The sequence below is a fragment of the Chlamydotis macqueenii genome, chromosome 1 (assembly GCF_036417535.1).
Source record: "Chlamydotis macqueenii isolate bChlMac1 chromosome 1, bChlMac1.mat, whole genome shotgun sequence".
NCBI classification, from domain to species: domain Eukaryota; kingdom Metazoa; phylum Chordata; class Aves; order Otidiformes; family Otididae; genus Chlamydotis; species Chlamydotis macqueenii.
In genome coordinates, this window is record NC_141556.1 from 201,355,611 (window position 1) to 201,372,286 (window position 16,676).

Genomic DNA, 16,676 nt, shown 5'->3' on the forward strand with positions numbered 1-16,676 from the left:
AATACTCGTCATTTAATTCTGACAGCTCTGTATATTCTTACTAGTCAAAAAAATATCTAATCCTATTTTAAGCTCTGGCTCTCCATAGTATCCAATGGCAATAACCTATTCCGTCTTGAGAGGAGAATATATATATATATATGTATGTATATATATTTACTATTTATTTCCTTGTCTGTTCCTTTATTTTTCTTCTCCCATGATAAAAAGAAAATTCTGAATTTACTCTGTCAGTCAGGAGTTCTTTGGTATACATTTGTCATGCCTCTCATTTCTAGCTGTGATTTTAGGATAAATCACTTGAGCAGGAACTCATTCTTTTCCATGCTCTGCAGCCCTTGCTCACTTAATTTCTGTCTGTCACGATATTCAAGTTATAACTGTTATGAAGTATAATCAGCCAGGAAGCAAACTTGACCAAGATGAAAAAAATTGTTACTACTTTTTTATTATTATTAGTTCACAGCATACATAGAGTACCTAAAACTGAAACTCACAGGTGGAATATTGATAAAATATAAGCAGAAAAGTAAATCCATGACTAAACATTATGAGTGTCTTTTAACTTTTTTTTCTTAACAATAACACAATAAAATCCAAAATTTCCTTTGCAATGCTACTGCATTTTTGGACATGGGGAACTGAGATCTCTTTGTCAAAGCAAGAGAAAATATGTCTTTAAACAGATGGAGATAATTAGGAAACGATACCTCAGAGATTTGGGCTTCTGTTTATATGTGTATATATAAACTAATAAGGAGAAAATATGTGTATTTAAATGAACTAACCTGAAAAAAAAATCAGTATCCCCACACCATGGCTTGTTACCTTTACCCTGGGTTTGTGGAATAGTGGAAACTCCACTGGAAGATTATGGTTCGTGAGACTCATTTTTTGAAAAATGCCGATTTGCAGTGAGACATCCAGTCTTCTTCACAGTTTCAGAGTGTTAGTCATGTTAATGGTGAAATGATTCATACTAAGTGAACTAATGATGCAATTAAAATAAAGTATTTACAGGTTAATTATTTTTGTAATTTACATTCATATCACCGGCAAGCATGTAGAATGTAGATCAAAGGAGTTAACAAGTGAGTCATTGTAATATTTTGAGGATGTATATGTAATTCCTAAACGGAATCTGCTGGTTTTATTGTCTGTCTTAAATGTTAGGAATCTTATATTATGAAACAACCTGTACCTGTGAAATTAGATAATCTATTTGTTCTGCATCATGTCACTGTGGTAGAGTTCTACATAACAATAATGGAAAAATTTGTACACTGTGTAAAAATGGAGACTGGCAATTTATACGATAAGAATATACAGGTTTTCTTCAGTAACACATGCATGTGTTCAATTTCTCCTTTTAGTGTGGAAGAAAGTTTCAAGACATTGTTCTGGGCTATATTTGGACTCTCAGAAGTTAAATCAGTTGTCATCAATTACAGACATAAATTTATTGAAAATATTGGTTATGTCCTTTATGGAGTCTATAACGTTACCATGGTCATTGTCTTACTGAACATGCTTATCGCAATGATCAACAGTTCATTCCAGGAAATTGAGGTAAAAATTCCGTTTATGATGAAATATCACCACATTTACTGTTATATCTAATTGTCTAAATCTCCTGGAAAATAATACATAGGCTTTGGGAATATATTAGGAGAAAATATTAATTCCACTGTACATTTTTATTATAAAATACCTGGAAATTACCCAGCTGCATGTGCTTGCAATAGTAAGAACTAGACTGGACTAAGAAACTGCTGTTGAACTGTGTTATGTTCCTGAAGAGGCTGGGCTACATTGTGTGACTCTGTGAATCTTCTATTTGCCTCATTTGTAGTTGTCATTTGAGTAGTGTCCTCTTACTGCAAGGATGTTCTCATTCCTATGCCTTGACCTTGCAAGCAAGTCTATAACATGCTGGTTTCTTCTTTTATTTAAATAACTGTTGCTCTGGTCCTCTGCAGTGAACAAAACTTTACTTGACAAAGTAATCAGCAGGGCTACTTGAAAATCAGCACGAACTTTTGCATGCCATGGAAAACAAAGGGTTAAACCATTATCGGTCTAGGGAAAAAAAGAAGCAGATCTCTAGGAGCTAGGACATTCCAGCCTTTTGAATGTGACGCTGTTTCCACAAAGCAGCAGACTCAGGTTGTTTGACACCACTCTAGTCCCAGGTTTTGGACTCTGGTTTGGGGCTGTAGCATTGAGCAAGATCAAGGTACAGATTCTTCTGACTCCGGAGGCCACAGAACAAACTACCAGGTTCAGAGCAATAAAAAAACAGGCTGTTATCAGAAAATATGGTGACTGGATACAAACAATTTCTAAAAACAGCTACAGCAAGATTGAGTCATGCCCTTGAACATGACGTTAGTCCTAGTCCATTCTGCAGAGAACTTGCTTGAACTTTACAGGGAGGAATAAAGTGAGTGTTTTGGCTATTGTAAATGTTAAACGTAAACTATTGTAATGATGGCATACCTGATTTAATCATATATTCCAACAAGTGGAAGGAATTAGCTAAGAATAATCTAATTTTTTTAAACTTCATGTTTAAAGTAATAGAGTAAAATTTTCATTTAAGATTCTGATACTGTGTCTTCTTCACAAAAAAAAAAAATATACTAATTGCTACAGGACAAATAAAATAACAAATCAGAGCTGGTAGCCTCCTTGAGAGATTTACATATTTATTATGTTAACATAAGATTTTTCCATTTTATTTACTGAGCATTACAGTGTTCCAAACAAGTGACTACTCAGTCAACCTCACAGATGAATTTGAATATTGCCAGGAATTCAAATTGGGCATTGTATTGTGTGCTTTTAAGTCAGAGCTTTTGTTCTTATCAGTGTGTTTACAAAAAGCACCAAAGAGGTCTGGCTTTGTGATCCTGTATTGCAGACTATTAGCACTCACTCTGGAGTAACCAATGTTTAAATCAAATCCGCTTTGTTTTTCTGTGATTGCATTATTTTAAATGGATTAATGAGAACAGTTCCATTCATTGAAATTTAGTTTTCACAGATTATAAACGTCTTGATCTGTTTGAAATCAGCCAATTGCATTCAAAACATCCATAAAGTTTAGCTAGAGCATATTTAATGGTCAAGGTGGTATTAACAAGGTATTAACAGTAGTGTTTCTGTTTTACAGGATGATGCTGATGTAGAATGGAAGTTTGCAAGGGCTAAACTTTGGTTTTCTTACTTTGAAGAAGGGAGAACTCTTCCAGTACCCTTCAACTTAGTACCAAGCCCAAAATCTTTGCTGTATCTCCTACTCAGAATAAAAAAATGGATTTCTAAACTGTTTCTGTGCCAAAAGAAAAGCTTTCAGGAAGATGCAGAGATGAACAAGGTATTCCTATAGTGTGTGCACTGGCTGCTAATTTTAGAAGATTAAACAAATTTTAACTTCATTTTTCTTGATGACCTGTTTTTCTGATTAAGTTCCCAACGTATTTAGTTCATACTGAAGTCAGTCACTATGTACAGGCTGAAATTCTTGCTTTGTTTTTTAATATAAATATTTATCTATATCTGTAATCAGTTAAGTCCTAAAATACCATTGTAAGTTTATAGTTCTTCCTGCTTCTTGTAACAGAATTACAAGAATCTATCAGATGCTGCCATCCTTCGTGCTTCTAAAAAGCAACTAAAATGTTTTTATGTCACATTTTGATCCACTGTTGGTCATTTGTTATTGTTGAGACTGTTTTGTGGCATCTTCTCAAAGGCATTCTCAGGCTTTTTGGGTTTTGAGTTTGAACTCATCGTGTGCTGAGCAGGTTGGTGCTGGTGTGACTGCTGAGCGAGGAGGTACTTGTGCAAGGAGCTACTATAAACACAATGAGCTGTGCCGAGATAAGGAAAGATTTGATCAGCCCAGATGCAAGACTTGGTGACTGTCTGTGCTAGTAAATTCAATGTGACAGGGAGCTTATCTGGGCACTGAGACCAGTTCAGGAATGGCTTGCCTCTGTTCAAATAGCTTTCCTCCCAAGGTAGGGTTGCTGCAAGCTGTTGTCCCCAGACCATTCTAGTTGCCAAACTGTGCCTAGGGAGAGAGTGGGTTGCTCTGGTGCAAATCCTGCTTGGGGGGACACTAAAAGTTTACTGATAGAAGACATGGCATTGCAGTACCCAGCAATGTTAACACACGCTTGAGTTCAGTGGTTCAGACACAGCCCATGGGTCTTTCTCCTGCAGAGCCTGCATCTTCTTGGTGCAAAAGTGGCAGCAGCACCAGGGCGAGTGGAAAGACAAGCATTAAGATGGGACAGGAGGGAAGTTCTTCCCTTAGAGCCAGCTCTGCCCTGATTACCCTTGACAGAAAACAAAGCTGGATGCCAGTAATGCTAAATAGTGAGTGATTTGCATAGCTGTGTTCAAAGTGTAGCACACCAGAAGCTAATTTCTTGAGACATCTCTACATATAATAATAAAGGCAATTAAGATGTTTTCTTTCAGGCCGTAGATTAAAACTCACAGATTTCCTCTGTTTCAAGCTAGAATTGGTGTTTTAAACATCAAGTGAACGAGAAACTCAAACCAAAAAGGGGAGACATAAATTAAGAAAAAGGAAAGTTTTAAAGAAACTTACTTTGAGTTTTATTCTCAATTGAAAAATTGCCTTGTGAATAGGGAGGTTTATGGTTTAAGAGTCACAGAAACTGTTCATCCTCCTGAGCTAAAAACCAATAGTGGCAGATGATGTATTTAAGCCTTTTTCAGTGTTTCTGAAATTTTCAGAAGTGACCTCTAGTTCTGGGAGCACGAACTGAGTCATTTTCTGGGAACTCTCCCCTCTGGTCCAAGCGTGTACAATTTACTGGCATTCCAAGTCATCAGCTGCTTCTGAAAACTGGGATTTAAGACATTAACAAAGACAAAACAGCTACAGTAATTACATTACGATTCTGATTGCATTGAATTCTAAGTAATAGTAGAGAACGACAACATGAGAAGCAAGTTTAAAGAAGAAAGTGTTTTCTTAAGAGCAGTGGTCCATTTCCTCTTTCACACAACACTCCTGGAGGAGAGTTATTTTTACTAGGGCTTATATCATTGTTTTACTTAAATTCCTTTTTTTTTCCCCTCCAATTATTTGTATGTGGACGTTCAGTAGATATTAACTTAAAAATATGAATTCTAGTTCAGTCATTAATGTGAGAGGCTGAGTTTACTCTAGTAGTAATTTTGGGGGGAGGAAAAAGCCATAGATGTGAAGAATTTAAAATTTTTGTGTAAAAACGAAGTTCTAATGAAATCTTGACAATCTCTGCCACCAAGTGGTCATTCAGCAACGTACAGTAGATGTTCTGTCCTGTTACTGTTCCGCGTGAGCAGATTTAATGAAAGTTACACACCTCTGATTTACCTGACAAGTTTCACGGTGCATTCTGTAAAGTAATTAAAATTAAATTACTAATTAAAAGTACCTTATTTTGTTCAGAAAATACAGAGTGCTGAAGGGTCAAAGTTAAAATGCTACATAAGATGAAGATGTTACAGTGCGTCTGGTTTTACAAGTTTGTAGTGTCTCACTTTAGTAGTTTCAACACATACCATCAATTCGGCTCTTTCAAGTGAAAACTGTTTTTTATTATAAAACAGGTACATAGTTTAAGTTAAAATGTCTAGATAAACTTATGTTTTCTAATATATATTCAAAACATTTAACGTAGCTGTATTCAAGCAAGAAAAAGCAACAATAACTTGCCCTTTTTATATATCTTTAATTCAGTTTCCATCCCAATTCAGGTTAATATGTTAGAGACAAATATTAATTATTTACATATTTATTTATATGTTACTATATATTATTCTATCATTATTTTTGCTTAGTCAAATAAATATAGGCTGAATAGATAAATGTTTTTAAAATTATGTGTATATAGATATTGTGAATCTTTCTAAAGAACAAAAAGATATTATGGAATTACAGAATTATTATCAAGATTGGAAAAGACCTAAAAGATCATCCAGTCCAACCATCACCAATACTTCTCAGCTAAATCATATCCCTCAACACAACATCCAAACGTTTCTTGAACACCCCCATGGTCGGTGACTCCACCACCTCCCTGGGCAGTGCATTCCAGTGCCTGACTACCCTTTCCGAGAAGTAATATTTCCTAATGTCCAGCCTGAATCTCCCCTGGCGCAGCTTGAAACCATTGCCTCTAGTTCTATCACTGTCTACACGAGAGAAAAGGCCGACCCCTAGCTCACTACAACCTCCCTTCAGGAAGTTATAGAGAGCTATAAGGTCTTCCCTGAGCCTCCTCTTCTCCAGACTGAACAATCCCAGCTCCCTCAGCCGCTCCTCATAAGGCCTGTGCTCCAGACCCCTCACCAGCTTCGTAGCCCTCCTCTGAACGCGTTCCAGGGCCTCAATGTCTTTCTTGCAGTGAGGGGCCCAAAACTGAACACAGTACTCGAGGTGCGGCCTCACCAGTGCCGAGTACAGGGGGACAATTACCTCCCTGTTCCTGCTAGTAACACTGTTTTTGATGCAAGCCAGGATGCCGTTGACCTTCTTGGCCACGCGGGCACACTGTCGGCTCATGCTCAGCCGAGCATCAATCAGTACCCCCAGGTCCGTTTCCTCCACACAGTCCTCCAGCCACTCCGCCCCAAGCCTACAGCGCTGCCTGGGGTTGTTGTGGCCGAAGTGCAGGACTCGGCATTTGGTCTTGTTGAACCTCATCCCATTGGCTTCAGCCCAGCTCTCCAGCCTGTCCAGATCCCTCTGTAGGGCCTCGCTACCCCCAGGCAGATCCACACTCCCAGCCAATTTGGTGTCATCTGCGAACTTACTGAGGGTGCACTCAATGCCCTCATCCAGATCATCAATAAAGATATTGATGATATTCCAAATTCAGTGTAATCTTTGTATTAATTTCAAATGAATATATTTTACCAGTAAGTGTAATCTTTTCTTCAGGAAAAAATATCAAAGTACAAAAGTACTACAAGTAGGGAAAGAAAGTCCCTTCCAACACAAACTATTCAATGACTCTATAAAATGCTAAACAAGATCTGAAATATTGATATTATTTCCTGTTTGAAGACTCATGAGACTTATTTGCTTTACTGTTAAAGTGAATAAAAAGTTATTTGGAATTCTAGAAAACTAGAAGACTTTTAATTTTAATTGATGTCCTTATTGCTACTTAAACAACTGAATCTGATGCCTCATTCAGCCTTTTTATACCTATACAATTCCCAGGTTTTTTATTTGAGCCTTTGTGTTAGCACATGTATGTTAGAACAATGCTCCAGTAAAGCTCTCTGCTGAGATGTTTTTATCATTTTCTAATTGACATCCGGTGAATATCACATACTCCATATTCCTACTTCCATTTGTTATCAAAGTTCTACCATGGGAGTCCCGTTATACATCAAGAGGTTATAACAATTTCAGTCGCAGAAGAAATGGCTGTATGAAGGCTTTAGCCTTCATTAACATCAGGCATTGTGTTGTGGGCTCCCTTGTGGTGTGACATGCCTCTACAGCTGCATAAACATCTAATGCTCCCTTACTTTCCTCCCCGTCAAACTGTATCCCAGTGTATCCCATATATTACTTACCAGGCTTCAAAGTGCCCCAGTTTGCTGATCTGTAGGTGCTCGATGCATTAAGACACAGAGATAACGAACGTGGAGAACCTCACTGGAAGTACAACACGATCCCACAGGATCTGAGACACTGCAATGGTAGTCTTGTGTTTTAAAACAGAAAAAAAATTATTGCACCATGTGTAATTAGAGACAACTGACATTTTAGTGACAGACCCACTTATTCCTCATCCAGATCAATCATGATTTATATTTCACTCTTTTTTTTTTAAATTTCTTGCACTAGTTTTCATTGAACTGATCCCATTATCAATCTGAAGTGATATAATTAATTTCATTTTGACAATCACTATTCACTCTTACGGCAGCTTAGTCACTCAACTTGACTCTCAGTTCACCATCTTGTGATGCTTTAGTTCTTCTCAAACCTGTAAATCAGTAATGAAGCCCGCAAATTGCATCCTTGGTGTTTCATCAGGAAGTGATGTCCTTTCTTTTCAGCATGTGTAGCAAAGAAGATGCTACTCAAAAATATCAGCTGATAATTTTCTGGTCTCCGGCATTAACCATGTAACCAATTATATTCAGCCATTAGTGCAAGTGAAGGGAGATGCAAGCTCAGTGGAGGTCATATTAGTTATGGGCAAGTGCTATGAAAGAAAGGAAGGGGGTAATGCTGCCCCTTTCCTTCTTCCATGGCTTCTCCCACACCCTTCCCTGATCTCCCTCATCTGTTACCCACGAAGCTGTGCTGCAGCAGTGCTGCCTTCCTCCTGACATGGATCCGAGCAAGGGAAGGCTCTGCTCTGGTCCCTTGAGCATGTTAGGAGAAGGTGAGAGGCAGAGAAAAGGGGGAGAACCTCCCAGTTCCCACTTTCCTACACCGCAGTCTGAAAGGGTTTGTTTCAACTCCTGTGATGAAATTCTGCACAGGTAGGAGGACTTCACCACAGTAGTTTAATACTCCCCAAACTGAGCTTAAGAGTTAATGTTCTGTCATATGATACGTGCATGAGGTAATTTAACCATATTGTTATTCTATCTGTTTTGAACTATAAATAATGTCTCCATTTCAGCTTGGTCAAAGGAAACAATCAAGTATAAGAAGCTCAGATGAAATCCACTTAAACAGTTTAAACAATCCTCCAAGGCAATACCAGGTAAAAACCAGTTTATTTTTAAACAAAATCAAGAAGCAGTAGAACAGGCAGACTGACAGCATGAGGATAGTTTTGAATTTATGTTAAACAACATGAATCAAGAATAAATGCACAGAGCTTGTATATGTCAGGAATAAATGCAATGATTTAGGTATTTGCACTACAATGTGAGGGTGTTTTTCTCTCTTCTTTGTTTCTTAAACAATCAATTTAAAGTGCTTGGAAAATGTTTTTAATTTTAGAGACAAGTGGCTCAACTGCATAGTGCAAATTAAGAAAACAAACAAACAAAAAAACCCCAATTTTTCCATTCCATCTGCTAAAGCAGCTCAGCTTATTTTGCCACACCTCTGTATTCTAATACCTCAAGCACTGCAAATATCTTTCAGCCTTTATGCTATCAATACAAGTGTCTGCACAAGTCTATTCCAAAAACTCCCTGACTTTTTCACAGCCAGTTTCATTGTGATGCAGTGATAGATATTAAGATTACAGGTTTATCCCATTAATGTAAGGATGTGTGGCTTTGTAGGTGAAACATTCTTGGGTTATTAGAATAAACAGTACAGCTGCAGACTTGCAAGCATGACTGTAGTGATGGTCTGGAACCACTAATCTGAGATGATTCACCTCACAGCCACCTCTGGTCAGATCTGTTACTGTGGAGACCCCTGAACCTATGTGTGTGTTCTATCTTGTAGTGAGAAACAAAAATTGCTGTGTTTTCATGGGTTACACCAGATGAAAATATTAAACCCAAAGATAGATCCTCAAAGATAATTAGATACCTTGTTCTTACTCAAGTAATTTGAACTAATGGGAGAATCGGGGGTGGAATTCATTTTTCCTGGAAAGGTAAAATTTACATGTAAATTTGCTGGCCTAAGTTCCCCTTATTATTAGCAGAGAGGGTAGCCATTGTAATGGTGTGATTTATGTCATCAGTTTTCATTGTCTGAGATGAACTGTGCTCTCAGGTTTGCTTTTTCTACACATAGAGGAAATTAAAGGTGACTGCCACAGGTATGTATATTTACATTAGAAAATATCTGTATTTGGTTAGATGAGTCCCAGCTGAGATGCTTAAATGACTCTTGGAATTGTGGGTCCCATTTTCTCTAAGCCTCACATTGGGAAAAGGTAACTTATCAAATATAATGTAAAAACAAATTAAAATAAACTGATGGCAAAAGAGTTTAGCAATTAGCAATGCTAATCAGAGTCATTATCATCTTCTGGTAGCCGTAAAGGCTAGATGGTTTCAGCTACATGGAGGTCAAAGCTGCAACTGTATTAATCATTTGCATAGACTCCAGTAGTAGGTTAAGCTTTGTGAATGATAACATTGGTAAGGGGTGTATAGCTTTCTAACTTTCATATACATATATGTGCACAATCATAAAGTTTAAATATCTAATATAGATGAAAGCATTTTTACATTATGTTCCTTTAACCTGGCAAGTCCTACACAGAAATGTCTGAATGCAACGGAAGGTAACAGAGCTTATATTTTGAAATGTCATAGCAATACTAGAAAGTCCAGCTAAGAAATTTTTTCTTTCTTTCTTTCTTCTCTGCAGAAAATAATGAAGCGTCTCATTAAACGATACGTACTGAAGGCTCAGATAGATAAGGAAAGTGATGAAGTCAATGAAGGTGAGTATGTGGATGAATTACATGTTTATCTCTAACCAGAGAATCAAAACAAACTAATTACAGTGGTTACATATGCCACTTGAAAAAAAATATTTCCAAAATACTTAATGCACTTGACATGTTTACAAGTGCAAGATGTAAAATTAATATGAAATTGAATTTAAGGAAAAGATGTGGCTTTCTGTCTCTGCTCTCCCATCAGAAACTATCACTGATCTGACGACTTCTTGTGAAAAGTGTTGCTACTTCTGGTAATGCCCATGCATTTCCCATGGTGAGGTTGCATCTAACACAGCAGCTGGATTGGGACACTCCTGTGTGAATTCTCCCTTGTGTGGATATATGTTCTTATTGGGGATTCATATATGGGGATACATATGCTTCTGCTTTTTCTTGGTGTGATTTATTACCTGCAAACAGCTAGTGAATGCACTTACAGAAATGTCATCTTGTGTTTGCACCCCTCTGATACTGGAAAGACAGTGCAGCAGGAAGAAGATTGCACTATTTTGCACAGTGAGAGGCCTTTTTGCTGGCCAGGAGGACTCAGGCACCCCCAGTCTGCATGATCTGCAGAAAAGGACCTGAAAGTTTTGGTTCATAGGCAACTGAACATAAGCCAGCAATGTGCCCGGGTGGCCAAGAAGGCCAATAGCCTCCTGGCTTGTATCAGGAATAGTGTGCCCGGCAGGAGTGGGGAAGTGATTGTCTCCCTGTGTTCAGCACTGGTGAGGCTGCACCTTGAATATTGTGTTCGGTTTTGGGCTCTTCAGTACAAGAAAGACTTTGAGTCACCTCTCCTATAATGATAGACTGAAAGAGTTGGGGCTGTTCAGCCTGGAGAAGAGAAGGATCCAGGGAGACCTTATAGCGGCCTTCCAGTACCTAAAGGGGGCTTATAAGGAAGACAGGGAGAAACTCTTCAGCAGGGCCTGTTGTAGTAGGACAAGGTGTAATGGTTTTAAAATAGAGGGAGGTAGATTCAAAAGGGATATTAGGAAAAAAGTTTTTTACAATGAGGGTGGTGAAACACTGGCATAGGTTTCCCAGAGAGGTGGTAGATGCCCCATCCCTGGAAACATTCAAGGCCAGGTTGGACGGTGCTCCGAGACACCTGATCTAGTTGAAGATGTCCCTGCTCCTTGCAGGGGAGTTGGACTAGATGACCTTTGAAGGTCCTTTCCAACTGAAATTATTATGTGATTCTATAATTGAGGTGCTGGAGTATGTTCAAAGAAGAACAATGAAGCTGATGGGGGCTCTAGAGCCTTATGAGGAGCATCTGAGGGAACTGGGGTTGTTTAGCCTGGAGAAAAAGAGGCTCAGGGGAGACCTTATTGCTGTCTGTAACTACCTGATAGGAGGTCTTAGCAAAGTGGGTGTCAGTCTCTTCTCCCAAGTAACAAGCAATAGGACGAGAGGAAACGGCCTCCAGTTGCGTCAGGGGAAGTTTAGTTTGGATATTGGGAATAAGTTTATTCACCTAAAGGATTATCAAGCACTGGAACAGACTTCCCAGGAACACATAGATGTGTAGACGTGGTGCTTAGGGATATGGTTTAGTGGTGGACTTGGCAGTGTTAGGTTTACAGTTGAACTCAATGATCTTAAGGGTCTTTTCCAACCTAAATGATTCTATGATCTCTCTTGCAGCAGAATAGCAGTTTCTATCTATGTATCATTTGATTTTTGTGAACTGATGTGATCTCTCACACTTTTGCCTTCAGGTTTGTTTGATTCCTGAATTGCATCTTCATATTCCTATCCCTAAGCCACCATTCACCAATAGGCAGTAGAACATCTGCTTTTTCTGTTTCAACAATACAGAGGAAACCCATGATAACTGTGAGATACTTGGATATGCTGTTTTTTTCCTTTGTTTCTGATAGTGCGATATTCTAACCTCTGTTATAGGTGAACTGAAGGAAATTAAACAGGACATCTCAAGTCTCCGATATGAACTCCTTGAGGAAAAATCTCAAAATTCTGAAGATCTAGCAGAACTTATAAGGAAACTTGGGGAAAAACTGTCAATTGACTCTAAGGAAGAAGAAAGCAAGAGATAACCTAAAGGTTTAAGGAGTGCAACAGAACGTTAGCAATTTACTTAAAGCCATATTTCTGTTTTTCTCAAATCTAGCTCGCATTTCTACAACAGATTCAGAAGTCAAATCATTCCGCTTCTTTATTGAAAAACCACAGTGGCAAATCCTCTGGCTCTATGGTAGGGAGGAAATACCACTTGAGTAAAGATACTTATTTATTCTTTACCTGCTGAAGAGGAGTTGATTTGAGATCAATTTATTATTCAATTTACCTCTTTTAGAATTCCAGTGGAATCTTCATAAGCCCAATCATGAAAGATTAAAAGCATAAATCTAAACTTTTCCTACATTAACTGGTTATTTTTTTTTGCAAATTTGCTTTTTTAGACATTCTTACATATATTTTAGTGAAACAAAAGAGGAAAATTCTAGGCTTTTACATATTTATATCAAAACCTATTTGATTTTTCAAGCATTCCCAACAAGCAAAAAACAAAGCTAACTGCCTTTCTTAAAAATGTGCAGGATATTAAAGTGATTTATTTGAACATTTCCTTGAAGAGGTAGATACCAGAATAGTCAGAGCACTGTGTTATACTTTTCACTACTTGTCCCTGTCACCACTGGACTATCCTGGAAGTGATACCTTGGTTCCAATGGGAGTTAGTGCATTAAGAAAGAAATATTTTTCACCAAATTTATTGAAAAGCTATTGCTGAGGCCTGAAAAAAACCTATTTAATACAAAATAATTAATCATTGGAGTTCTAATCTGTTCCAGAATTCCCAAGTTCTCCAACTTTTATGTCTGGAACTAAAACTCACAAACTGTGGAGTAGGAGTTTGAATGGAAAGCTGGTAACATGTTCCTTTAAGGTGGAAGATATTAAAACGTTAGGTGTAAGCCCTCGCTAATTCTGAGAACATCATGCATTGGGGACCATGGCTGCCCACAGTTAAGCTTGTTTAAATCATTGAATTTTGTTCAGATCTGTCCTTAGAAAACAAAAACATGTTGTTCCCAAACATTCATGAAAACTCATCTTCTATAGATTTGCATCTCTTGTCCTTTTTTTTTCCCACTGTATAAAGCTCTTGTGATGTATTCTCTAGGACACTTTCAATGAAGAATCTTCACTCCCTGTCATCAGCAGAAGCCTCCAACACTTCCACTCTGCGCACCGCAATACTTCATATATGTCTCCTTCTGTTAAATTGGAGAAGAGGTGGCCCATGCCGTGTCTGGCTGATAGTTGTATGACTGGCCAGCTAATACTTCCATGCAGGACAGTTGGCTGGATTCTGTCTCTCCAGATAGATACAGGGTAAATGCCATGTGATTTTTCCCTCTGTTAGTACAATAGTTTGGGTTTCTCTCTTCTAACAGTCACCAATTCTGGGACTGTTGGAAGCATTATATTACATTGGGGATCTCTGCTCCTCTTTAAGCTTGGTTGAAATTAGTGAAAGGGCTGTGAAAAATTGTAACAGGAACATCAAGGTGTATAATGCACCTGTAAAAGCCTTGTATTTTTACGAAGCAAGGCTGAAAATGGCTTTTAAATCAGCTTTGTGAAACTTATTTATTGTGGAATGTATCAGAATGTTTCTGCCTCTCCCTTTTAGGCTGGATGTTATTTTTTAATGGGGTTAGATTAGTTTCTAGCTGGATTTACTGATAGTCCTTTTAAAAAAAAAATATTGGTGAAATCACTGTGTATTTTCACGGAAAAATGTGTTAGAACAGGTTTTGAAATAGTGTAGAGACAGGTGGAGGTGAGGGGCTGCGTCCTGCCTGGAAAGCAATGGAAGCTGCTGTGGAGGTCAGCCTGCTCCGAGGGTGTTTGTCGTGGCTTGGGGGAACTGCTCAGCCTTCTGCTTGGCCTGGTAGTTTAACCACAACAGGAGCGTGTTGGATAATCCATGTCCTGTGGGCCTCAGGCGTAATGAACTCAGGGTTTAGAACTTTTAAGGCTTCTTCCTCTGAAGGAGGAAAAGGAAAGTGAGATTTTCAAAGGTAGCAGAGCAGTCTGTAGTAAAAATCACAGTGTGCTGGCCTGCAAAACCATGAGCTATAGAATAGCCAATTTCATAACTCGCCTTTGATCATGAAAAAGCATTGCCTCATAATCTGACGTATTTCCTGCTGTAATCAAGAGGGGGTACTGCAGACTCTGAGATGACCTACTGACTGGTCTTTGGCAGAAACGTTCTGGTTTCTGTGTCAGCCATTATGTGGAAAACGAAGGCAGGTGAGGTGATCTCAGGCTAGCAGGCAGCGTGAAGCTAACTTCACTGCCTTTCAGCTCCTGGATGGTTCATGTCCATCTCCCTTGGTCAGGACTAGCCACTGATTTTGAGTTCCCACTTGAGTTTTTTGGGCCTGATTTTCTGAAGCGGTGAAAGCTTACTAGAGCTCCGTTGAATGACTGCTTTAGAGGCCGTACTGCTCAAAGCAGATCTTCCACTTTTGACAAGCTCTTCAGCAAATCTGGTGGTCAGAACTTGAGGTAACAAGAACAGTCAAAGTTTTCAGTAATCAAAAGTTTGGGTTTTTTTTATCATTGTAATGTACAGTTTGGATCTGCAGTCTAGTGCTAGATGATGATAAAACCTTCAGTCTCCATAAACCCAATGTAAGGAAATATGTAAACACAGTTTAAGATCCAGGCACTTTTAAAGGGAAGATTTTTATTACAGAGGTAAAATGGACACTGTGAATTTGTTTAAGCCCAAATTTTGACTTACCTTAAAACTATAAGATCATAATGTATATATTGTATTTCATGAAGAAAATATGTATGGATTTTTTTAATTCAATGAAGATATTTTATATGTAGTTATTACTCATGGAACAATTTGTTAAATATATTTGAAGAGGTCTATTGCCAAATGTAGTGTGACAAGCAATGTAGTATTTAAAATGAGCACAATACCAAATATATTATTCTGATAAAAAAAATTAAATGTACCAGACTCAAAACACCTTTGTGATGCGTTATATGAACATGTTCGTTGTTCACCAGGAACCTTTGGCTGCACTTGGTTGGAAGACAGCAGCAGGAGAAGTATGGTAAAATATGTTTATTTTCTAGCAACACTAGTACAAAAAAAAAGTTTCACAGAAGGTGAAAGACAAAGGTCTTGTACTGGATTAGACTCAAGGTCAAGTGTTTTGTCTGCTGTGACTAATTGTGACTGATGCTAGATGTTTCAGAACAACCCTGTAGTAGGTAACAGATAATTTGCATCCTACATAGTTCTCCTGGTATCTAATAAGAAAAGATTGGCATAACTTTGATGAGGAAGTGTTTTATTAGGACAAGAAGATAGTCTTACTTAACTGTAAATCTTTAAATCTTGTTAATTTTTTTGAGCTCAGCAATTCACAGTTTCTGCAGCAGCATTTTTGACACCTAAACCAGACCTACTATGAAGAGATATTGGCTTTTATATGTTTTTTTTCCCTGAGTGGTTCTTAAGCTTGAATTATGAGACATGGTGAGTATAATCTGTCATCTCTTAGACATTCTCTTCTCTGTTCATACAAACATATTTCACTAAAACATATAGGAGGGCTTAAAAAATTCTGTACTGAAGAAAATGCAGGAAGAAAATCCCCAAATAAACAAAACTTTACTGAAGGTTTTCTCGCTATTCTGGATGAATCCAAATCATGCCTGGCTTTTGGAGAAAAGCCTTATACATCACGGAGGACTGCAGATATTAGGGAGTAATGCTTCACTGGCAACACAAGCTTAAGGTACTCAAGATTTACCGGAACAGATCCTGAGTAAGAGCTACAAGGTTTCAAATACAGATTCAGATATTCCAGGTTAAAATCTGATGTATTTCGCCCTGTTTTAGAGCACTGCCAGGCCAAGCCAATGAATCCTACTGGTTTTAGAAGTGAGATCTACAGGTTCATCTGATTTCAGATGCCAGCCATGAAGACTTCTGCATCTGCGCTCATCTAGGCTTTCTTTATAATCAGTGGATAGAAATGGTCAAAGGCCCACCTTAAGGTAGACAAGTATCCCAGGTAAGTCGTAGAGGTGACCATTTCTCTCCAATTACTCTAAAGAAGCCACTGTAGCTGTTACCAGTGTTTATAATGAAGTGTGAGAAGTCCCACCTTGGCAGTAATCAAGGAGCACTGCAGTACACTGCAGAGCCATGAACCATCACAAATACTCATATAGTTGGAAGCA

At 38.2% G+C, this 16,676-nt stretch overlaps 1 protein-coding gene across 1 annotated transcript in view; it reads left to right on the forward strand.

Annotated features, from left to right (window-relative positions):
- Window positions 1-15,421, forward strand: part of TRPC6 (transient receptor potential cation channel subfamily C member 6) — a 98,249-nt gene extending 82,828 nt beyond the window's left edge. Inside the window, exons 8-12 of the mRNA XM_086739600.1 lie at window positions 1,374-1,569; window positions 3,176-3,379; window positions 8,682-8,765; window positions 10,346-10,421; window positions 12,336-15,421. Coding sequence (XP_086595726.1) covers window positions 1,374-1,569; window positions 3,176-3,379; window positions 8,682-8,765; window positions 10,346-10,421; window positions 12,336-12,487 — 712 coding nt within the window. The 3' untranslated portion in view covers window positions 12,488-15,421. The remainder of the gene's footprint in view (window positions 1-1,373; window positions 1,570-3,175; window positions 3,380-8,681; window positions 8,766-10,345; window positions 10,422-12,335) is intronic.
- The last annotated feature ends 1,255 nt before the right edge of the window (window positions 15,422-16,676 follow it).